The following is a 23974-nucleotide window of genomic DNA, read 5'->3' as shown; positions in this document are numbered from 1 at the left end:
TAGGAGCTAACATATTGTTTTCCCCTTATACAACTTCTAGCTATTACTTGAAAGCTTTTCTTACTTAAAAACCCTCACATAATGACCAGACAGGCTCACAAGGTTACCAGGAACAGAATATCTCATGTTCAAAGGGTTTCCATTTAGAGGGCTCATGACAACGAAGGGAACCCTAAGAAGATAACCTTGTCCTGACTACTCATCGTGTTTCCAAGGAGGATGTTCCAGCCAAGCACAGGACATATGTGTGCCATGCTCTGTTCTCCTGCTTCCAAAGGTTTGTGAGTGCACTGAGAAGCTTGCTGCTGCAGTAATTAATTTATTGCTCATGTCCACCTCCGTTTTTGCAACTGCCCTGAATTCTAATATTCCATTATATGAGGTTTTTGTATAGGTTAAGTGAGTTAACACACAGTATGAGAGGTACCTTATACAAGGGAATCATTTATCTTAACAGTTCCGTGTCAGATTAGATTGAAACCCACCCATCACTGTGATATATTCACACTGTGATATATTGGTTTAAGCCAGTGACCACCTTTCAGAGACCAGCTAAGGGCTCTGAGAAGGTTCCTGGCATGGCTGTGAGCAAGGCTTGCTCTGCTGCCCTGCTGGGTTGTGCCCATCTGCTACAACACTGAGCTCAGAGGACTTTGTCCGCTCTATAGGTTCATGTTTGAGGTACAAAAGCCTGTAGCCACCCTTAGAAAGCAGCAGAGACATAGGCTTATTTTTTTTTTGGCGGGGGGGGGGGGGGGGGGGGGGGGGAGAAAATAACAGGCAGTAATATAAAGATGGTATATATGAATAGATGCAACTAATTTACTAATTGTTTATAATTTACTAAATATATAACAGCAAGTTATGATCTATATGCATATTCACAAAATATATAACCATAGAATACATTATATATAGATTAGTACAATTCTAAAGAGTGAAATTTACTGTCACAGTCAGGTCATATGTCACCTATCCTTTTTGGGCTTTTTTTTAAGACACTTCTGCCTGAGGAGCCAGAAGGTAGCAAAACATACATTCAGGTTAAGTGTGGATGGTCACATTTATTCTTTTCTTATTATTCACAATCTGTAAATCATCAAGAACATGTGGGCAAAGTACCGCTACTTCCACATTGGAATTTATAACTTTGCAAATGTGCTTAATTTGCAGTGGGCTCATAAACTTCAGGCACTTCAGTGCTAACACTAAGGGACTCTAACAGCCCCTTCAGATAACAAACAGATAAACAGAACAGCCAACAAATAAAAAGCTCTGTTAAGTATTAAATAGTACAGTACCTGCGAGCCAGATCCCCTCCCCACAGCAGAGGTATTAGTGACAGACTGAGCAGAAGACAGATTGGATGAGACAGGGTATTTGTAATGGTTAGAGGAGAGTTTGTCAGTAGATAACCTATTGGCTTTCCTGTCAGCTGGCGGATAGCGCGCAAAGATTTTTGGAGACGGCAAGTTATCGTACAGGCCTGCGTTATCATAAAGCATTTCTTCTCCAATGTTCCTGCTACGAGAAGAAGGAAAGCCATCTTCTGGTTCCCACTGCAACACACACACCTCAGCAGTTAGTGAACAATGCACCATGCAGAACCTCCTAAGTGAAATTAAAACATTAGCGATGCTTTGGACTCCAGCAAGCCCTCAGTGAGGCAGTTAGCAAGCACACACTTAAACTATTTAAAAATGGGGGGAGGACACCGTGTGGAAAGCAAGAATTGCATTCCATGGCTCACAGCCCCAGCCCTGAGTGTGTTCCATAGTATAAGCAAACCTATCACCCTCGCTGTTTCATGGACTGCACCTTCAGCTGGTAGCTCGAGCACCAAGGGGGCGCAGACAGACTGTGTTAACAGGGGTCTACTCGCAGTTTGCACAAATGAATCCATGGGATTACATCCAGTACATGAGTTGTTAAAAATAAAATAGACTAGCAATTATCATAAGACAAATTTTTTCTTTTTTTTTTTTCTTTTTTTTAAAAAAATGATTTATTTTATTTTATTTTTTATTTCTTCAGGCTACATGTCTTTCCCATGAATATCAGCTGCTGGTATGCTAGCACATTGTATTTGATGGAGATTTATTATTCTGAGCTACAAGAACTAAAATAGCTCTTTTATTTTCTTTCTTTTTTTTTTTTAATTTTTAGAAAAATGGAAAGCTCAACAATAGTACTCCAGTGATTCATCTGATTAACCTTAAAAGAAACGAACTTGACTGCAAAATATCCTTCCTTAACCCATCCTGGCCATGGCAGTACACTACTCAAACAGAGGCATGAGCACATCCAAGAACTACGCAGAGATTGCTCTCCACACAAGTCATCATGCACTGTTCCCAAAAAGGGATTTCTAGCATCTTTTGGACATTACTGACATATTGGAGTCCAGTCCAATTCACATTTGAAACTCTTAATTTCTCTTGAGTTTGCCATTAGTGGGGTCTTTATACAACAGCCCAAATTAAGAGCTGACAGGGACTGAAGCTGCCCTGTATATCTTCCTGAGGAGCCCATATTACTATTGGTTAGCATCCACTAGATGTTAAATCTTATTATGCATCTGCCTACAATCAGCTCTGCAACTTATGAAAATGGAATTGACCACTCTGGTTCTCCTTTGGGACGAGCAGCACCTGCAGGCCTCAGGAATGCAGCCACAGGACGGAGAAGTGTTTGGGTTTTGGTGTTTTTTCAACAGACATCAAAAAGTGCCTGGTGTAATTGAGTCCTTAATTTTGCCCTTTCCAGTGTGATCTAAAAAAAATACCTCCTCAAGTGAGTATTATATTCAAGGACTTGGCAACAAATCATCAACAGGCAACTGCTTTCTAAATGCACATTGGCTCACATGCAGGTTAATGTAAACAATATGTCCCATGCCCTTATATTCTATAGGTGTGAGAGGAGTTTGCAACCCCCAATCAAAAAAAATACGAGTTCACCTGGAAACTGCCCGGTGAGGATCTTTAGATAATATAATTTTCAGATGTCCACTCATTCAACACATGCAAACCATTTGTTCTGTGCAAATCCAGCTCTTACCGATCCATTTATGCAGGGAACATCGTCGTAATGAAGTGCCATTCCACTTGGACAGGCGTAGCCGTTGGCAGCGCTTCCCCGGTACGGGTTTGTAGATATAACCCGCCTGTTCATGAAACTGAATAATGCAAAGTAAAAACAATAAAAACCAGCACTTAAACCTAAGCTTAAATGATGATTCAGTGGTATATTCCCCATGCCTGATTATGTGGCCGGGAATCACAGAGCTTCTCACTTTCTGCAGGGCAGTTTTTCTTTCTTTGCTACTCAGACATTGCTGCTGCAGCCAGTAACACAACATATGCTCCTGTTCTCCATTCTTACAGCAGGGATACAACTCTCTGAAGGCCAGGAGGGCAACAGCTGAAATTGCTCAGTGGCATGTTTACATAGGAACCTGCTGATCTCTGTTTTACACCAGCCTGACAGGGTCCCAGAAACGCTCTTTTGTTGTCTGCGCTGGGGACAAGCAGGTGTTTCTGTGTGCCTGCATGTTCAGGGGGATGCAAACTTAGGAAATGAGAGAACCAAGAATAAAATCCAGCAAAAATTTGAAAAAAACCCACATAATTTCAGTGAAATCCAAGTTAACAGATCTATCAAAATTTCCTGTGTAATTTCTTCCTCAAAACCTGAGAATTCTTCTTTTCTTTATCAGGACTTTTGGCTGGCTATGGCACTATGCTTCCCAAATCTCTCTGGGTAATTGTACATGCAAATACTCTATATGCTCACTCTCGCTCTGTTACACATGGTGGACCAGAGTCCTCTGGAAAAATCAAACATATATTTAATATATTTTAATTTTTTCCCCCTTATCCTCTCCCAATCAACCCTGCTGCTTATTTTACTGGAATTCTGCAGAACACACGCGAGATATCAAGAAGTACATCAGGTTTGCAAAGATCTAACAATGCAGAAAATGGCAGAGTCATGCCTGACAGCAATAATGACCCCAAGGGTGTTTTCCTTTGTAGCAACGGCTGGGATTGAATAAGGTATAGAGTGAGATCCAAAATAATTCCATTCCTACAATTTCAGGTGTACATGAATGGGAAAACAATGTTTTCCATCCCAAACAATGGAACTATTCAGTCTGTGCTGACATTCATAAAACATGATAAAGCACTGCTAAAGCAGAGAGGGTCTTCTGTAGCACTGGCAGGAGCTCAGGAATGCTGTGGTTTCAACAGTTGCTTTCTTTTGGCTTTGGAATAACATGGAGCCCACCGAATTTCTCGTTCAGAGGGAGAACTGGGGCTCACCTGAGCCACGGGAGACCTGGGCTCACAGGATGGACAAACCTGCCCAGCTCGGTGTGAACCTTTCAAGGCAGTGTGGGGATGGAAAACCCATTAGACAGAAGCTTTTCTTACTTCAAACAAACTAACAGCAAAAAGCCCAAGGAAAATGCCATGATAAAAATGTTTTTAACTTTATCGTAACTCACACCTTGCTAGACATTACTAGAGGGCTGCATTTGTTTACTGTTCTTAAAGAAGAGCATTACACAAGTGTTTCTGGTTGGTCTGAAGAACTCAGTTTGGAATTATTGCTCTATTCTTTCTAGTTAAGAGGCTCCAATTACAGCTATGTAAAAGCACCATGTCTGAAAACTGGGATATCATTAGTGGCATCTGATGCACCTGTAGTAAATATTTCCACCACCAAAGGAAGGCAGGATTTAGCTCAATAGTTGCAAACAATTCATAATAATTGTTTCAATAATCCTCATTAATCATGTTTGCAGGTGCATCCATGCAAGTTAATTGTATTCAGAAACTGCTAGAAGGAAAATGGAGCAACTTGCCTGGAAGCACTTTACCTTCAGCTTTTCCTCCATACCTAATGATTTAGATGAAGGAAATTGATGGGACTATTAATGAAGAGCTGATAGTTTTGCAAAGCATTAATCTTAGTAAGCGGATAACCAATAACCTAAAGTGACTGAGTGATAAACTAAGGTTTAATGATAACTGCATTTAATTTGGAATACCGATATTCATCCTATAAAGGGCAAATGTTGTAGTTCATTAACATTCAAGTATCATTGTAATTTTTCCTCATTTTCTAGCAGTAGCTGAAAATCAACAGACAGCTACTCTATTCCTTATCAGCAAGCCCTCACAGGCTCTTAAACACACCAAATGAATTTTAATTAATTCTTAACAGGGAAATTCTGCTATTTTGCAAGTTGTTTGACACTCCTTTTTAACGTGGTCTAGTTGCATATATGTTTTCACTTGGCTTCAATTAGTACCACATTTGTGCAGAAAAGGAAAGTCCTTCAGAATTCGTGGGGAAAAGGTTACCCACTCTATTTCTCTTAACTGTGGTTACTGCTAGATGCTGACTGAAGCAAAAATACATGTCAACACAGGATAAACTTTTTGAGCCCTATTGACTTCTAAACAAATATGAATATAAGTCTGTACACTAAGTTCATTTTAATTCTATCAAAATTATTTGGTTTTCACAAAACTGGGCTTGTGTTAACACTGAGTCACTTAGATTTCCATCAGAAATAATTCAAACTGGACTCTGATTGAAGCTGGGCATTTTCCCTTGTTAACTTCTCTTGGCAGCTAGCTAATGGCAATAGGCTCATCTTTTGGAAAACTCCAAAATTTTTTTCCTTTCCCCCCCCCCCCCCCTTCATTTTCTATCTGTTTAAAGTCATGATGGGCAGATGGGGTGTGATTCTCTAATGTATTAAGTCACACAAATTCCAAATTAGTCTAGGGAGTGTCATCTTGCAGAGGGATGATGCCTTTGCCAGCTGTCTTCTCAGGCCACCCACTTTCTAACCACAGGGAGCAACTGCAGCAGGGCATCCTCATTTCTAAAAACCTCATCTACCCAAGGAAAAATGATGGTCTTTTCCCACCAAAGACTGCTTTAATGCCTCAAATGATTTGAACATGTAAATCATTGTATGTGCTAAGCATGTATTACTCCTTTTAGCACAGGATCAGTAATGGGGAATGCATTGTACTGATTTGCAGTTTAAACAGTTTACATGCTGCACCCTCTAGACACTTTCCCAATTATCACCTCTTATATTAAACCACAGAAATTAATTGAACTGGGGTGAGTTTGATGAAGTTTTTAAGAAATCAGAACGAACTTGAGAAGCAAATACTGATTATATGACTATCCAAGATTTAAATTTGCTATAGACTATGAGTGTGCAGCATATATTGATCAATAATATGCTGCATATTTCCCTATATGTACAGCAAATACAAACATTAAATGTGAATTACGTGGCTGCATATTTCAGAATATTTGTTCTCTTCCAGGGATAGCTCTAACACTTTAGGCAAAATAGAACATTAAAATATAACATTTGATAAGGGGACTTTCTGAAAAAAATTAGTAAAGATTTGAGTAAAGTTGCATAGTGCCTTGCATCTTTTACAGAACTTAGCAGGATTCCAACACAGTAATCATAAACACATCTAACATGTTGCAGTGCTGAAACACTTCAGGAGTTCAGTATCTGGCAAAGGGGGAGAGGGGGGAGGTGGATTTTGATAATCTGCGTTGGCAGTGGAGTCAATACATGGATATAAATTCCCAGAGCACTGGGAACAGCCGGGTAGCAGAACAGCTCTCACCAGAAGGTCTGTTTTGCAGCCTGGATGACGCTTGCCGTCATTTCCACATCGATGTAGTCGTAGTGCAGAGCTCCAGGGTCTGTTGAAGACCCTGTTTCTGCCAGCAGAATCCCTATCCATCTGCCCATGTCTTCGGAGGAGGAGGCCTGCAAGAAGAGGGCAAGAGCGTAGGTCAGGTCTTTGCTTTGCCACCGCGCTGAGCATTATTGCAAAACGTGCATTCTTCTTGGTTGACAAATTGCTACCACATTGTATGAGAGGCTCTGGTTTCATTCTGCTGAACTCTTAAAAACCCCAGGATTTCATATTAAATCTGCTTTGCTAGAAGGAGGGCACTTTAAGTAAGCTATGTGTTCATCAGTTATGATGTAATACAAAGTGGGAAATCCACTAAAAAGGAGAAAAAAATAAGCGTTTAAGGCCAGTGGATTTAGATTCAAGTAATGCTTATTTTAGACTTCGGAATATCGAAAGCTTTAACATAATTATTTTCCTATGTTAGGCTGGGGGATTTTTAGATAACACGACTCCAGAGAAGAAAGTGTTGCTGTTAAACAGAAACAAGAGGAAAGAGGGAACAAAACAGTGAAGAGATTTTAACATTAGTTTTTGAGAAATTTTGCTACACTTGTCTAGATGATGGCATTCATCTTCCTGATAATATAAGTAAAAGCATTAATACTATTAAAATAATTGAAGTTTTTTCATATTTTGCTTCAAGCCACCAATTCAGAAGTTAAATAGTAGCAAAACAAATATTGGATGGAAGTAGCGGGGGAAAGGCAACAACTTGTCATTAACAAATTTGGTGGTTTCTAAATTTCTTATTTCTATGCATTTCACTGCTTTTCACTACTCCTTGAGCTGTTCTCTAGATTTTAGTGCTCTCTGAACTGCTCTCTGATAACAGGCCTCATTGCAAGGACAGGAGACATGACCTAGTCAAAAACCCAGAGTAGTCAAAGTGCCTGTCCTGTCGCTGAAAGCAGAAGGTTGCCTCCTGCTCATTATACCGGGCTTTAAGTGTCTTCTCATTTCAGATTTACAAGATGATGAATGAAGCCCCTATAGAAAGCCTGACCCAGCTAACACAGACAAAGGTGCACGCAAGCGAGGAGAGTCAAGAGACGCACCAGGCTGCTGGCACACTGCCTTTTCTTAAACGCATAATTGTATTAATACAGACACAGACTGAGTAAAAGGAGCTCCCATAAATAGCAGATAAATAAAAGTTAGGAGGTTTAGCGCTCCCATCAACAGTGATCCATTATTTAATTATTGCTAATCTATTTGCCCAAAGGAATTATATCCCTGGTACAAAAGTGTGCCTAGAGAAGGAGCAGGGATATTTTAGTACCAGGTCAAGGGGAAGACAGTGCAGAGAAAAGTATTTCACTAAGAAGATTTCTGAACTACATTTAATCTCAGTTCTTTCTTTGTCTACGACACTTACGATTTCTTTTCTCCTTCAATACTCATTTTTCAGCTCTGCAATAATGTTATTCCAAAGATTTCTTATTTTGAATGGACAGGTTGTATGGAAATGCTTCTCTAATTCACCTTGTGGGAGCTCCTAAAAGTCTCAGCCATTGTACCTCAAGCACAGCGACCTCCTGCCCGTTCCGGAGCAGGCGGAAGGTCAGGGGATGCTTCGAATCCAGCCCCAGGATGACTTCACAGCCACGGAGTGGGATAGAAACTATGTGTGTCTTCAGATCTGTCCTGTCCTTGTGGAAAATGAGTTTATTGTCTTTCACTCTGCACCAGCGCTCGCGCCAACGGTTATTAGAGAGCACGTTGAGATATCCTGCAATAAAACGAAATACGAGATATTTTACTCCTCACTTTTTCTGAAAAGGATGAAAAAACAAAACTTGCTTCTCAATGTAATGCTAGCCTTTAAATAACTTGTTCCTCTTCTAATAGAAAATCCAGATGGATTTTAGGAAGACAAGTAAATGACCCTGCCCCACTTCTTTTAATGAAAGCTTTCACTGTGCCAATAAGCTAGAAAAGCATATAAATATGTGATCCAGCTCATGTGCAAACGGCTGTTCTGTGTCAGCCCCTGCAGCAGCTGGATGTGTAAAACACAGGACCCCAGGACTTCAGTAAGAATGGGAGAGGGACACTGATAAAAAGATTACACACACAGCAGATGTGCTCACTCTGCCTCTCTGTGGATAATAACTTTGATAACTGTGGCTGACCAAATTTTTCTGGGAAAATCACAGCTCATGTTATACAATTATGTATTGAGTTACCTTGTGTAACATCCAAAAGCAGTGTTTAAAAGACCTACTAAGTGTTAATGCTCTATGTTCTAATTACATTTAGAAAGAAGAATTCGCATCTGGTTTGTAGCACTTGCAAACCAAAACTTAAAAGACTGTTACTTAAGCAAATAAAAATAAAATTTGTGTTGGTTTAAAATTCAGGAAGTAATCATGATACAGTACCCTTACATAATAAAATATCATTAAAATTGTCTTTTGAAACCACCCACCTTTCTTACCATGCTCTATATCCATATAGTGTCTAGGCATATAATATTAAATAGGCAGAGTTTTGTGGCTTTCTTTCTCTGTGCCATAGCAACAATCATTCCAGACTCAAACACTACAAACAAAGCAATGCCCATTTTTGCTTCCTTAGTATAGTTTGGAGAAAAAAACCAAAAAACCAAAAAAACCCACAAAAAACACCACCCCCAACAAAAAAAACCCACAACCTTTTACTTTTGCTTCCAGATACAAATGGTACATGAATTCATGTTGCTGCTTCCAAACAGCCTATAAGGAGGGAAATAAATGGTATCTTGCAAAAGCCAGAAGTGAGGTTAGAAAGTTGTCTTCTATCTCAGACATGATTTTCATTTAATCCTGTTGGAGAGCTCTTTCTTTGGTTTTCATTAAAAATATGACTTATTATTCATTTTTCTGAGTTTTCCTTCCAGTATTATGGTTCCAATGTCAAAGCGTGATCCAACAGGATATAGCAGATCAGAATTGTGCACATCTTGGAAGGTGCTATAAAAAATGAGGATGTGCTTAATCCTCTGGTTTTGGCTCCTTGTGATAATCACACCCTTCAGCTCTCCTCCCTCCTCCTGTATCTCTGTGCATTGCATTAAAATCCCTAGAAATTAAAAAAACCTTCCCACGCAAGTCAGATACCGCTTGTTTTAGAGTCAGTCCTTTTTTCAGACAGTTTTTCCCCTCTGCTCCCAGTGCACCTCTCAGAAAAGCTCTTGCAAATCTTCCTGCTTCAGAGTTAACTACACAGGATCCCACTTCCCCCCCACATATCTCTGCTTAAACCTTCACAAGCTGACATGACCAAAATGCTTCTAATGTGTTCCCCTTTGGGGCACTAGCACTTCAGCTTTGTGCAGGAAGGAGCAGTGATGTTGTGGGCAAGAGCTTTGCCGTGACTCCAAGTGCAGGTGGGTTTTACTTCCACACTAGCTGGGTGACACCTGCAGCCCTGCTGGCATTTTCCCTTTGTACATGGGAGACAGAGCCTCCTAAAGTGTAAAAACCTTCAACTATGGAGCAGCCTCCCAGAGGGCACTGAACTGAGCCAAACTGCTGGTGGTGTGAAACTCCTTCTAGCAAAGGCTTCCTGCAATGACCAAAGCCTCTAAAATCTGCAAGTGGTGTTGAGTAGAGCCAAATGCAGGCAATTAGTAATGATGAACCCGTATTTATGTCCACATCCAAACTAATGATAGAAATATGAGGAATTAGACTTTACAGATGTAGTTAACTTCTGACATGATGCAGAATAACCAATGGAGTATGAGAGCCCGGAAGTTTGAGCCCTTATGGAGGCCAGATGCTTTGGACAATGCATCTGGCTGGACACAGCTTTTCCCAGCTGTTCTTGTGGTCAATAAATCACATCTGTACTTAGCTGACATATAGACACATATACATACACTTACTTAATCAAAGTTTGCTTATGTGAATGATTCCCAAAGTGTGGCTTGAAAGCCACCTGTAATCTATGAAGTTCTCTCTGGTGGTCCATGGACCTGTTTCCACCTCCCTGGGCAGGCATCTATCACACTTCATGCTCCGATGAATTCTGCCAACTGCTCCCTAATCAGAGACTTCTGGGTTTCCCTAAGTTTTTCTAGTCAATTAAAGGGTAAAATCCAAACTCAGAATCTGGTGCAACTGTTTCAAAGCTTTCTAAGGAAATTTGGTTTTTGAAGGGATTGGGTGAAGGGTGAGTTTAATCTTATTCATGTATGGAAGTGACACCGAATACTGGAGCACCAAAAGACAAACTGGAGAATATAAGTACATTGTATTGTTTTAAAATAGCACAGCTGTGAGGACATCAGTCAAGTGCATCGCACAAAGTCTTAAATTGTGAGAAAATCTTAACAGTTTTGATAAAAAAACAAGTATTTTCCGCATGCCTTTTTATACACTTCCTTGTGCACCATAGCTGTCATATGGAATGGTCAAAATTAAGAGTTAAAATAGCTTACTAGAAATTTGTTACTTCATTTTGTCCAATATGTACCAATTAGACTCAAATAACTTTGGCTGAGCCCAGTTGACTGTTGTCTGCTATTCCATACAACCTAAACCACAATCTACTATAAAAGACCTGATCACTTTCAAAGAATCTTCTTCTACTTTGTCTCAATTTATTTCATAGTTCAGCCTCAATTTATTTCATAGTTCAGCCTATACTCAATTTATAACCATTTGTTTGAGAACAGAGCTTGTTTCTTTATGCTTCTTGTTCCCATTTCTCTTCCTCCTCAATTCCACAAAGAGCAGTGATACCTGAGCTTGTGTTACCATTGTATTTAAAAGTCAAATTATTTTAGCCTCTTTGCAAATGACAAATTCCTCATGTAGTCTGGGTGCATCCTTCTGATGTTGGGAAAAGAATTATTGCAGTAAAAGCAATTTTAGAGAAATTCCTAGGCTAGAATGCTATAAAATTTTAATAGCAATGTGCATTCAAGACTCAAGGAGAAAAATCACTTACCACATGTTGGAACATCTTCTTCAGCTGATGAGGTCTGTTCATCTGTTGATGGCTTTTTCTTTCCTAAACCAATGATCTTGGTTATTTTTTTCCCTGTTACTTTAGTCACAGTGCCCTTGGCTTCCGTTTTTGAACTTTTTTTCCTCTTCACTATTAAGAAAGCAGAAGTGTGTATTTAGTAGTGTGTATACACCAACCAATAGAGAGAACCTGAATAAAAGCAGAAGTTCAGACAATAATATCCTATGCAAGAAAAGCATTTGTACAAAAGTTGCAGATTTCAATGAGGCTAATATTATATGCTCTAATAACCTCTGTGTTATAAAAATCATGGCATTCTGAAAGATAATAAAAACAAAAAATCAATCTTGCAACTTTATTTAATCAAGTCAAGCTTCAAATCTATTTCCACAGTAGTCATCATCTAATTTAGGAGTATGACTGAGTACCTGTATATAAATTTAGCTCATATACACAGAAATAAAAATCCAGTCAGACATTTCTTCACTGCTTTCTTCAGTGTTCCTCAGCATTTTTCTCAAAATATTTCAATAATTAAGTACACAAAAAAGACAGAATATGCTTGCTTAGCAAAATTACTTCTGTGTACAACTAGGTTATGAGATCCTATCACAATGGATATTTTAGAAAGACGAGACTTAGGAATTAACTACTAAGAAAGTGGGATCGTTATGAATATTCAGTAACTACAAGTTGGCCATTTTTGTGACCACTGGAAAGAAAAAGCTCTGCTGAAAAGAGGTATTTTGCTAACATCCAGTCTATGCTTCCACTAACTTCATTTGATACTAGGAATATTAGCATTCTGAGGCCTGAAGCATGTTCAGCTGCTGAATGCAATATGACAAGGACTATGGATATGGCTTTTAAAAGTGCCTACCTGACTAAAATCCTAATACTTTTTTTTTTAAGAAGAGTTTCTAAGACTAAACAGATTCAAAAAAAAAAAAAAAAAACGGGCAAAACAGAACAAACAAACTTCAGAAATTGCATTCAGTGGCCTAAACTGGATTTCAGCAACAGAGCAAAAGCCTCTGCTAACTGACAGGGCAGCAAAAATTCCATCAACTTGCCCTGCTATGTGATTTTGATGAACAATTCATTTAAAATATCTGCTAATTGAGCTGCTCTATCTTTATCCCTGACATATCAATTCATTTTACAACAGGGAACACTTAGTGGTTACGGGCTTGCACAAACTGAGGGAAAACACGGACAAAATGTTCACTTGTGAAATGACTGCATGAGCGGATGAGCTGGGAGGAAGAACGCACGGAAAACAGAGAAGCAGTTTGGGACTCACCACGGGATAATTCATCATATTTAGTTTAATTGTTAGCAATCATGGAACATTATTCAGAAATTGTATCTGTAGCCAAGACTGTACAAATCTGCCAGCGCTGAGAGGGAAGGGCAGCTCTGCAAGTGCCAAAAGCCGTCCCCCAGCCAACTCCAACACATCCAGGTCTGATTATCTTTTTCAAGGGAAGGGTGTTCACAACTTACACCGTGCTCTCTAAACATGCAACAGGCTCCCTTGTTGGAGGGAGGAAGGTCCCCCATCCCCTCAGCTCATGGACCCCTGCCTGGGGGCACAGCACCTGCCCTCAGACAGGTTTCCATCCCACACAGCAGCAGCCAAAGGCTGGCTGTGGCCATTGAGGGGCAGATGAAAAGCATTGAAAAAAGCCAGAGACAGAAATTCTCATTTCTGTGAGACAGAAGCCCAAAGGAATCATTCCCACAAGCATGAACAGACAGTGGAATAAGCCCATTCTAGTGTTTGTTTTTCTGTCCTGTCTTCCCTTTACATTGCTGGTTTTTTTTTTCTTTTCCTGCAGAACTGAGAGGCCGCAGAAATAAGGCCATCATGACTTAATCTTCTTGAGTCTAAAGAATATACTAATTGCCCAATTGCCAGTGATTTTTTTCACAAAAGCCTTTTATTCTCATTTCCTTCCCCACAGCAAAGCAGCTGGCTGAGAGCACAGCAGAGGCTGGTGGTTGGTGCCAGCTGGAGATGATCACTCCCTGAAGCCTCCCTTCCCACGTACTCCCTTAAACACTTCCTATCCATTTTAGAAACGCATAGCATAACTTCATCAAGGACACTGCAGTCTTCTTGCAGTCATTAATGCCCGTTTATTTTTCCTGCTATGCATTGAAAATCAGTTTTCAAAAGCCACTGGTGTTTTAAATGACCCCTCCTTGAGGCACCTAAGTTGGGCTGCTTTTCCAGCTGCATCATGACACCTGCAGGGTACCTGAGCCACCAGGTACTTCTGAACATCGTGGTCAACACAGGTTTTGGGTCACAGATGATTCTCCACAGCTTTCAGAGTTTTATAAAAGCTTAATAGAAGATTTTAAAATGCGGGGGGGGGGAAAAAAAAAAAAAAAAAGTAAAAATGTACCATGACTTTCAGAAAAGCACAAGCCATGACATTGTCCCATACTGTTCAGAGATGTGTGAGCCAGGAAATGTTGGAAAATGACCCAGGGAGGAGATAAGGGAAATGATTCAAAAAGTGAGACAGTGCTGGCATCAAGGCCAGTATTGACATTGTGCTCACATTACCCTTCACTTAACAGCAGCAGAAAAATGCCTTATCTACTACACCACTGCTAAACAGCAAGGTAAGGAAGCCATAGAATTCCCTCTGCTTTGTGGAGGAGGGAAGGGGATGGGGAAGAGAGAGTAAGGGTTCAGTGTATGAGATATAACTTGGTCAGAACTCCCTCTGGACTTGGGATTTACCTTTGTTAGATTATAAGAACATGAATGGCTCCAAAGTAGCATATGCAAAATTATATACATATGTATTCAAAAACTCTCTGATATTGCATGATTGTATATACATATATTTAATATAATAATCATATGTAATATGATAGTTTATATATGAAGGTATCTGTGCACACACACACACACACACACACACACACACACACATATAAAATATGCATGATTTTTTCCCCACTAGTATTTAATGATAGCTATTTTGCTTAGAAGCTTTACACCACTATATATATTGTCACTATATAGTTACTAAAATCCTGTTACTTGCTTATAGTGGTTGCCCAAGTTCTGAAAAACTGTACTTTTGAATACAGAAAAGGCCAAATCAAAATTTATATATTCTGTTTCCTTATATTAATTATATTGATTTTACCTGCACTATAACATCAAATGCTTTCTGTTACTGCCAAAATTTAAGGAATCCTTATTGACATAACTCAGCTTTCAAGTTAAATTAAATCCTAATAAAGCCATTCAAAAGGTTTACTTTTTTGGAAAGATAAAAGTGAGGTATTTCCCTTTCTCCAAGCATGCATTACTTACACCAGACATACCTTGTTCTTTACCATTGCACACGGCAGTGATGCCATTTTCCACAGCACCTTCCCCATCTGAGCTTGGCCTCTCAAACGACAGCTTCTGCAGGGACAGAGAGACTAGCTGACACACAAGGTTTGCACCTTCATAAAATCAAGTGTCGTGAGTCCCTTTAAAAATAGACTTACTGTGAAATAAAGCACACTTTCAAGCTCTCATCCACTTGGAAAAGAATTAGGAGACAGTAAAAAATTCAGTTTTAGAGACTTTAGAAAATCACAGAAACAATAAAATAGCATATATTTGAAAGTGTATTAAAAACAGTGAAATATTCATAATTCACCATATATTTTAATGTATTTCTAGACTCTAAATGCCGCAATAAAGAATTACATGGATCAGGTATGAGTAGGGTAAAAGCTGTATCTTTAAAGAATTCCTCATACATGCATTTGCAATTACAGCTTGTCAGAAAATATTGTATTCCTACAAGGTGCTTCAGTACTTTCAATATATGCAAGAAAGGCTTTTGAAATAAATTTTTAGCACTGATTATTCTGTAATGGTTATGCATGAGGTCTGGGTTGTAGTAGACAGAGCTTATTACAGCATTTTCGATGACCACACTACTCAGAAGTGGTGAAGCCATGAAGACGTGCAGATTATAAAAAAAAAGAATTAATTGCAAGACAAATTACACCCTTTCATGACATGCCTTTTAGAAAAAAAAACCCTATTTTTCAACACTTTAAGTTACTTTTTCAATACTGTGCAGATGTGTGCGAACATGCAAACACAACAGCTTTTGCCTGTGAAACCGGGAAGTCTGGGCTGTCCTGGAACAGTTCCCAGGATCAAAGCAACAGAACGCCACAGGCAGTGGTGCACTCCCACCAAAGGGGTGGCACTTGCCATTAGGAATTGGGTGATGAAAACTCTCTTAGGGGGATTTTTAAGCAGGGGCTGCAGAGAGATTTGCTCACATGGACGCCTTAAAGAAGCAGGGCCTTAAACTGGCGCTGGTAATGCACCAATCACTCACTGCAAAGCTGCTCACTTCCCTAATTCGTGCTCTCACATCCTGCTGAGTCAAGGCAGTGGAGTAGCCAAGTACCACGTGTGAGTAGCCAAGTTTCTGTTGAGACATGAATGCTTGGAAGGGTCTGCCAAAACAGTGACCTCAGCATGCCCAGGGAGCTCTTCAAGGACTAAATTACCCCAAATAAGAGACTTTCCCTTAAAACCCTGGTATAATCTTCATCACTTTTTCCCCTGCTTGCTCTTTGCATTTCTTGGAGACCATCTCTGCCTCTTAGCACACGTATCACACCCATTATCTGCACCCTTCTATGCAGAAGAGAAGCTGGACCCAAGCCAGCAGCTGGTTGTTCATGGCCAAACAAACTGACATGGCAGAAACCTCAATTCTGCAGGATGTGTGCACATATCAAACAAACCCACACCACACAGGAACTGGGTGCCTGAAACAGCAACACAAGGCAGCAAGGGTTTACATCCAGTGCCCACCAGTGTCTCTCTGAGTGATCATAAGGAATTCTGCATTGACCATTTTGATAACTTTACCTTTTCCAGCTCTATTTTGTGTACTGGAGAACTAGACAAAGGCCCATCAGAGTCTACAGCTCCCGGACAGTTGCTGCACACATCTTTTATAACCTTAGGAGACAAAGAAAAACTTATTAATTCTTCATAAAATACAATCAGAGAGATTAGAAATTATATATGGATGTGCAAGGAGATGGGAAGGAGAATCATACAGACATTTACTAGGCTGGCAGGTGTCAGGCAGGCTGACACTACAACTTCTCCATGCTCCCTCCCTAAGTCATTTCAGAGATGACCTGAAGGAGACATAAAGTCTAGAGGTGGAAGGTTTCAGTTTCTAGAAAGACAAAGCTCCAAGGCTCTCCTAAGTGAAGAAACTAACAGCACTGCTGTTTTCCATGAGCTAAATTTGCAATATGAGCTGACACCACCAACCTAATTTCATGACAATGATAAGAAAATGGGATCCAAGGTACCTCAAGCCAATGGACAAGAGTTTTGTATAATACACTGCACAGATGCTCTTATTTTGCTGTCAGAGAACTAATGAAGTGCTGATCAACTTAGAGTTAATCCTGCACAGTGGTATTTCACGGCATTTTTGTATTATAATTGCACATTAACTTAAGAGTTAAAGGTCAAAGTAACTGTAAATATGTTTCTAGCAAATGGAAACTGCACTTTCTCTTCCTAAAACGTTAAAGAAAAATCTTGAGCTGGGAATTTGCTGATATTTTGATGGAATTTAAAGGACTTAAAAACCTGAAATTACATAAATGTAAAAATACAAAATGAATAAAGATGTTTGATGATTCCCCATTGCCATAGCTAAGGTTTTTATCTCTTGTGAGGTTACCACCAGCCCATTATCAGCCTGAAATTGCTTGTGCTGATGAGAACAGGCTCTTGATCCAAATTCATGCTGAGTTTCAAGCTGAACAATTTTGATGTGGAAACTACTAAAATGCAAAGGGTGGCACTAAACAGTCCTTTCCCAGCACTTAAGCTCCCTTTAAGGGTGAAGCTAATGCAAATCAAATGTTTATGGGCTTACAAAGACCCTTATGCTACTCAGGAGCACATGATAAACTACAGGCATTATACACCGTAAAGAAAGGAAGAGAACCAGCACCATTTTACAGAGGGAGAAGTCAGACAAAAGAATGATGAAATCACTCACTCAATGACACATGAAAAAAATCTAAGCAAAGCTGGAAGGTGAATGTACACTTTTATTTCTGAGCTAGAATCTCAAAACACTTCAGCATCCTTTCCTGCCTGTCCGACCTACCCTATATTTTTTTCCAGAACAAGATCAGCATTTCATGGCACTTGGTGTCCTTTGTAATACAAAACGTAGATTTAACTGTGGCAGAGCATTTGCACTTCAAAGCTGAACAAAGCCCTGAATTTCCCAAAATCATAAGATTTTTGAATGTGTCTGTTTTGGGGTTTGTTTTTTTTTTTTTCAATCGCTGGTCCTCAGTATGGTCTAAATACACTGCTGTTTTCTCCCTAGAGAAATGTGACTGTAGAGTTTCTGGGAACATTCATTTCTGTCTCCTGCATGACCCTGATTCAATGGCTTATGTTTTCAGCATCTGCTCACACCACACAGTTAGTTAATTTTGGCAAAGTCGGATTGTAATGGGAGTTACAGACAGAACAGAGGGAAATGATTTGGCAGCACTGACTCAATAGTATGTGCTAAGTCATGCACTCAAGTAAATCCGGTTCTTATCATACCCCACATATTTAAGGAGAAGCTGAAGTGTTTAATTGGGTTGTAATTAAATTTTGATTTAAAAAATGACACATTGTCAAAAGGGAGTTGGTGGCAGGATCTAAAGTAAATGCATATTCAAGAGTCCAACACTTCATTTGGGTTCAAAAGGTTCACTGGCAAAGACTTGCTCATCACCTTCTATGTGAAATATAATTGTGTTCGGTGCACAGCACGAAATTCTTTCTTCTCCACCTCACCAGGATGAAATGTCTTTAATATATAATGGTTGCCTGGATGCGCTCTCTATAATTACGTTTGCAGACAGCTGCCATTAAAAATCTGGTTTTCACATGCATATAGCTTTAGCTCAAAATTTTAAGGATAAAACATTCCACCAGTATTGCCAACTTGCATAATTTCAATCACAAGACTCAAAAGTTCTTGTCAGTTTTTTCTGTGTTCCATCTTCTGGAGCCATATGAAAACAGAAGATCACTATTTTCATTAAAAAGTAGTTGAGAGTGACAGTGAGGAATGTAGTTTAGCAAACTTTTATCCATTGCAACGAAATGTGTAAAAATATGAATAAATGTATTTCAATAGCTCCAAGACCAGAAAGGAAAAACAAAGGAAAAAAAAAAAAAAAAAGAATCCCCCAAAGTGTTATTTTTAATAAAATACCATCATGTGGAGGGCTGGACTGACAATACCTTGTAATGGCAAATATTACATTAATAGCTTAAGTTTTTCACACATTAGAGAAAGGAAATAATTCTCTTTTTCTCACCACAAATGCCTTTGAACATTACATGTACACACACACAGTATGATCTGTGCCAGGAAAATCAAACTGAGATCATAAACAGACTATCTATTCAAATATTTAAAATATATGAGCAAATGTAATCAGAAAATAGAAGACCATGTATTTCTTTGGACAGCCTCAAAACTAAATACGTTTAAAATAATCTTTTGTTATTCCATTGCAAGAATCTTAGGAACCACAATTACCATTACAATGTTACGATTAGCAGACTTCAGAACTGCTACTTTCAAATGCAGACCTGGAAAAACCTTCTGCAACCTGAACTGTATTATTATTCCTTATTTATAGAATTACAGAATTGTTTAGTTGGAAAAGACCCCTAAAATCGAGTCCAACTGTTAACCCAGCACTGCCAAATCCACCACTAAACCATGTCCCTAAGTGCCACATCTTCACAGTATTTTAAATATCTCCAGGGACTGACTCCACCACTTTCCTTGGCAGCCTGTTCTTTTCAGTGAAGAAATTTTTCCTAATATCCAATCTAAACTTCTCCTGGTGAAACTTGAGCTCATTTTCTCTTTTCCTGTCACACGTTACCTGGGAGAAGATCCTGATCCCCATCTGGCTGAAGCCTTTTCAGGGAGCTGTAGGGAACACAAAGGTCCCCCCTGAACCTCCTTTTCTCCAGGTTAAGGAGCCCCAGCTCCCACAGCTGCTCCTAATCAGACTTGGGCTTTTGACCTCGAATCCCCAGGTGGATCAGGACATATGTCAGAGTACAGCACAGAGGGCAGTGACATAAGGCACAGAGGGCAGTGACATAAGGCACAGAGGGGAAATAGTTGCAGGTAGGAAGCTGGAAAGATTCCCTGCCCTGAGCCATGGGTGAAATCAGTGGAATTTCTGTCACATGGTGTGTCTGGAATATTTCTCTCTTTAAAAACTATTTTACTACAGAAGCACTAACATTTACTATAAAAAACTTCATATCTACGTTCACTTACAAATTTCTGTAATTCTTGTATCTTATTTTAAAAGACACACCAGGATTGGAGGCAAAATACTTGTCCAACATTTATTCTTTCTACATGCAAAGTCAGACAAAGTAAATTCGATTCTTCTGGCTACTTTAAAGTTCCAAACTCCAGATAAAAAGCACTGGCTCTGTAGTAAAACCAGAAAGCCAGCTGCTTGTCAGCCAGTTCCTGCAACACAGAAACCAAACAAATTCTGAGTAAAAGTACATTTGTAGACAGTTCTTTATGGCTGATCTCTTTGGGACCTGATAAGGAATAAGACTAAAATATGTCCTGTGCTTGAGGAGCTTGCAGACCTCTCGCCTGGTGGATACCGTGGATGCTCAGGCTACAGGCTACAGGCTCCCTACCACAGGGATGTGATTACAGCATTTTGTATCACCTTGTGTTCTCATGGAACTCACATGAGGAACTCGCATGAGAAACTCGCACTATTAACATGATCGAGTTCAGGACAGAAAGCTCACAGCCTGACTGCTCATTTGCTTCACTTTATGTAATCGGGCCAGAAATCCAGCCAGACACCCACCCAGCCACTTGTCCCCCTCTGCCCACATGTTTCACAAATACTGGAATTGCTAGAAATGGGATGGGCTGAATCCCTTGGCTCTGCCACTTAACTCTGGAAATAGGAATATGGCAAAGCTGAAATCTGCTTAAGCACAACACAGCAGAGGGAAAAGGGTTTGGCTCCAGATGTAAGTCAGTATTTCCCATTCCTGAAACACTCCTTTTTCACTGCTGGAAGAGTGCTGACTTTCTGGGACTCTCTGTCTTTTTGACATGATTAAATCCTCATTTTCTCTCTCTTGTGGACTGTTTCATAATGATGTATATTAGTGTCAATACCCTCCTTCTTAGGAGAGCAGCAAAACTCTTAGTGTTTTGCAGAGAAGAAATGCCCCAAGGAATTTACCTAGAGGAAAATCTTAGGCAGGAAAGGCAGAAATTATTCCCATCATAGCCTACACTTTAAGTCTCAAAAAGAAACCCCCTTTACCTTCTGTACTGGAAATCATTATTCTCAGGTATCCCTCAGCCTGCAAGGATTAATCTTTCTGCCTTAGTGCCGTTTGTGTGAGGAAAGTGAAGATGAGGTTCTGGCAGTCAGTAAGCCTGTCCTTAGTGCCTGTGCATCCCCTTAGAAATACTTTTCTGACTCACCTAAGACGAGCCCTGCACCATTTCTCCTGTGTTACAGCCATGAAGTCCCCTGCCATCCATGGTCAGGCGGAGCCCGGGGTGGAGGCACTGCCCAGAGGCTGGGGAGGGTGGCAGGAGGCACTGCTGCTCCAAGGGCAGAGGTGCCCTGTGCCAGGGGAGCTGCATCCCCAGCCTGGGTGGTGCAGAGGTGGACATCTCACCTTAGGCTGTGAGTCTGAGCTAGGTGTGATTTAAACAATTTTCCAGCCAAAGCTGTGAGGAGGAGGGAGGGAACAGTATCTAGTGGTGAAAGTCCCAGCCCTCCTGGGTTCTGCTCCGACTGCAGCAGCTTGCATTTATGATTTTAGCCAGTAAACCCAAAGAAAAATTATCGCTGAGAAAACAAGTAAATAGGATGTTTGTGGTTCTGTATTCATGGGTGGTTTGGCTGGGTTTTTTAAATCTACATATACATCTGGTTCTTTTAAATAATGCATTGTTTTCCATGGTGCTGGTCACACACACACACACAGACTCTGGCTCAGAGCCCAGCTGGGATCCTCTGGCTCTGCCCACTGCCAGAGTCCTGCAGACTGGTCAAAACTCCCAGTGCAGCTTGGTCCATCACCTCTGCAGGTGAGGCCCTAAACAGATCTCATGCAAACTCACTGACCTTGCTGTGACTTGAACCAAGGTGTTTTAAACCTTCTGTTTGAGATGACAGGGGTGTAATTCCTGGGAGGTTTCATTTAGTCTGCACAGCCTTCGCTGATGGTGATGATGGGCAGTGGAGAAAGAACCTGGCCTGACTGTCTTGGGTCATAGTACATTCTTTAAGTTTCTTACAAATTAACAAACACTGCATGGAAATCACTAGTACCAAGTATGCATCCCCAAAACCACTCTTTTTAGTCAGTTTTAAGGCTTAACCATTCAGCACTTGACTCTACTCAGCTACAAAATGGAGATAATAACCTCTTTGGGGAGCACTACACAGGCCAAGAAAACAATGCTTGAAGTGTTGAAGATCTCTAGCTGGAAATTCCCATAGAAAGCAAAAGCAGAGACACAATGTTTACAGTTACAAGCTCAATTTTATGCTGATATAAACTGGCTAAAAGAACAGCTCTGTCAGTAGTTTACCCTCCATTAAAACTGTTCACATAGAGACTGGAGGCCAGAAGTTACTTGACTCCCTTCTCTAAACCCAGGGCAGTGAAAAAAAGAGATGTTTTCAAAGACTTTCATGAAAGACAACATGCAGTTAGTCAGGAAGAAAAACTGGGTAGGTGAACCAGCTAAACAGCCCTACAAGGAATGCTGCAGGGCCTTTGGATGACTGGATACAGTCCCAACCATGATTTTATTCTCTCTCCAGGGAAAAACATCCTCCAAGTTCAGAACTGACAGAGCATAGTCAAAATGATAGATGAAGAAATGTCTCCTTATGGCTGGAAGATTGACTGCCCAATTACAGACCCTCAGCTGAAGAGATTGCTGCACAGTTGGCAGAGCACTGTAAAATGAAGAGAAGTTAACAAAGGGTGCCTAATGTTAGGGAAAAATGAAACTCAAGGCCAGTACTCCAGAATGATAGATTCCATCTCATGCATGATAAACCAGAAATACATTTTTGCAGGAGGAATCTTGGGAGGAAGAGAAGGCCTTGGGACCAGTCACTGTGACCATTTACTTCTACCAGTCTTCTACAGCAAGTTACCTCAACTTAATTTCTGTGGCGTCCACGTATTTTTAATATTGAGTGCAGTTTTCTGTGGCCTAGTCTGAGGGTTCTGCACACAGAGCACATTCATCTGTACAAACAAAGCCACTGAAGAAGTGTCTTCTCGTAAGGTCTTACTAGTCCTTTTTTTAATGCAGCATTTCCCAGGGATGCTGACAAGTAAGTGTCGTTTTACCACTCTGTTGGATGTGCTGAGAAAACCAGGAAAATTTCAGACCTCACTTGACCACAAAAGGGTGCACAGATGCATGTATACTCAAGTGTGCAGGGAAAAGGATAATTTTTGGGTCAGAGTGTGTAACTGCACACATTTTTTTTCATGTACATTTTTGTGGGAACATTTTAGGACTCAAGTCTGGAAAATTCCATGACTTTTTGTTGCCCACCATATTACCGAGATGATCTCAGCTGTAGCCTGAATTTATACTAGCTTTGCTCCTTCCTCTGAAATCTTGACAGGCTCTTTGGTGACATCAGCTATCTGTTTTCATCAAGCATTTGTTAGCTGGTGAATCTGAAACTCCCTTTGTGGTTTCCAGTCTAGACTTCCATTTGCACTATGTTTATCAGCTGGGGCTTTTTTGGTGTCATCTTTACAAAAAAAAAACAGTCTAAAGTAATCTGCAGCAATTTAGAATTGGTCTTCCAATAGATATTTTAAAATTATTTACTTAATAAACATATTCTGTACTGATTACTTACATGAATTGGAGAAAAAATAATTTGGTTTAGCTTTCAAAGGACAATGTGGCCTCCAAAAACATTTTGAGCTTTTTTAGGATCAAGTGTAAAGCTTTAATGTGACAACATTTGAATTCATGAGAACCCATTGCTCCTGGGCGATAACCTGCCTCAAATGGCACATACTGGTGCAGTATCTTTGACCAAGAAGGCATCTGAAACTCTAAAAATGTGGTTGCAGAGTCCTTTTTCATTGG

At 40.1% G+C, this 23974-nt stretch overlaps 1 protein-coding gene across 3 annotated transcripts in view; it reads right to left on the bottom strand.

The window, feature by feature from the left end:
- AFAP1 (actin filament associated protein 1) overlaps positions 1–23974 on the bottom strand; it is a 113756-nt gene that overhangs the window by 11303 nt on the left and 78479 nt on the right. For 2 of the 3 annotated variants that reach the window (XM_040064858.2, XM_058420688.1), the window contains 6 exons: positions 16636–16728; positions 15069–15153; positions 11694–11843; positions 8276–8487; positions 6681–6826; positions 3061–3178 (listed from right to left, as the gene is read on the bottom strand). In XM_040064858.2, coding sequence (XP_039920792.1) covers positions 3061–3178; positions 6681–6826; positions 8276–8487; positions 11694–11843; positions 15069–15153; positions 16636–16728 — 804 coding nt within the window. Of the gene's footprint in view, positions 1–1301; positions 1560–3060; positions 3179–6680; positions 6827–8275; positions 8488–11693; positions 11844–15068; positions 15154–16635; positions 16729–23974 lie in introns of all 3 variants that reach the window. The other variant, XM_040064857.1, reaches the window with a different exon arrangement.

This window comes from Hirundo rustica, chromosome 5 (assembly GCF_015227805.2).
Source record: "Hirundo rustica isolate bHirRus1 chromosome 5, bHirRus1.pri.v3, whole genome shotgun sequence".
NCBI classification, from domain to species: domain Eukaryota; kingdom Metazoa; phylum Chordata; class Aves; order Passeriformes; family Hirundinidae; genus Hirundo; species Hirundo rustica.
Note: the sequence above shows the minus strand (reverse complement) of the source record. Positions and strands in the feature narration are given on the sequence as shown.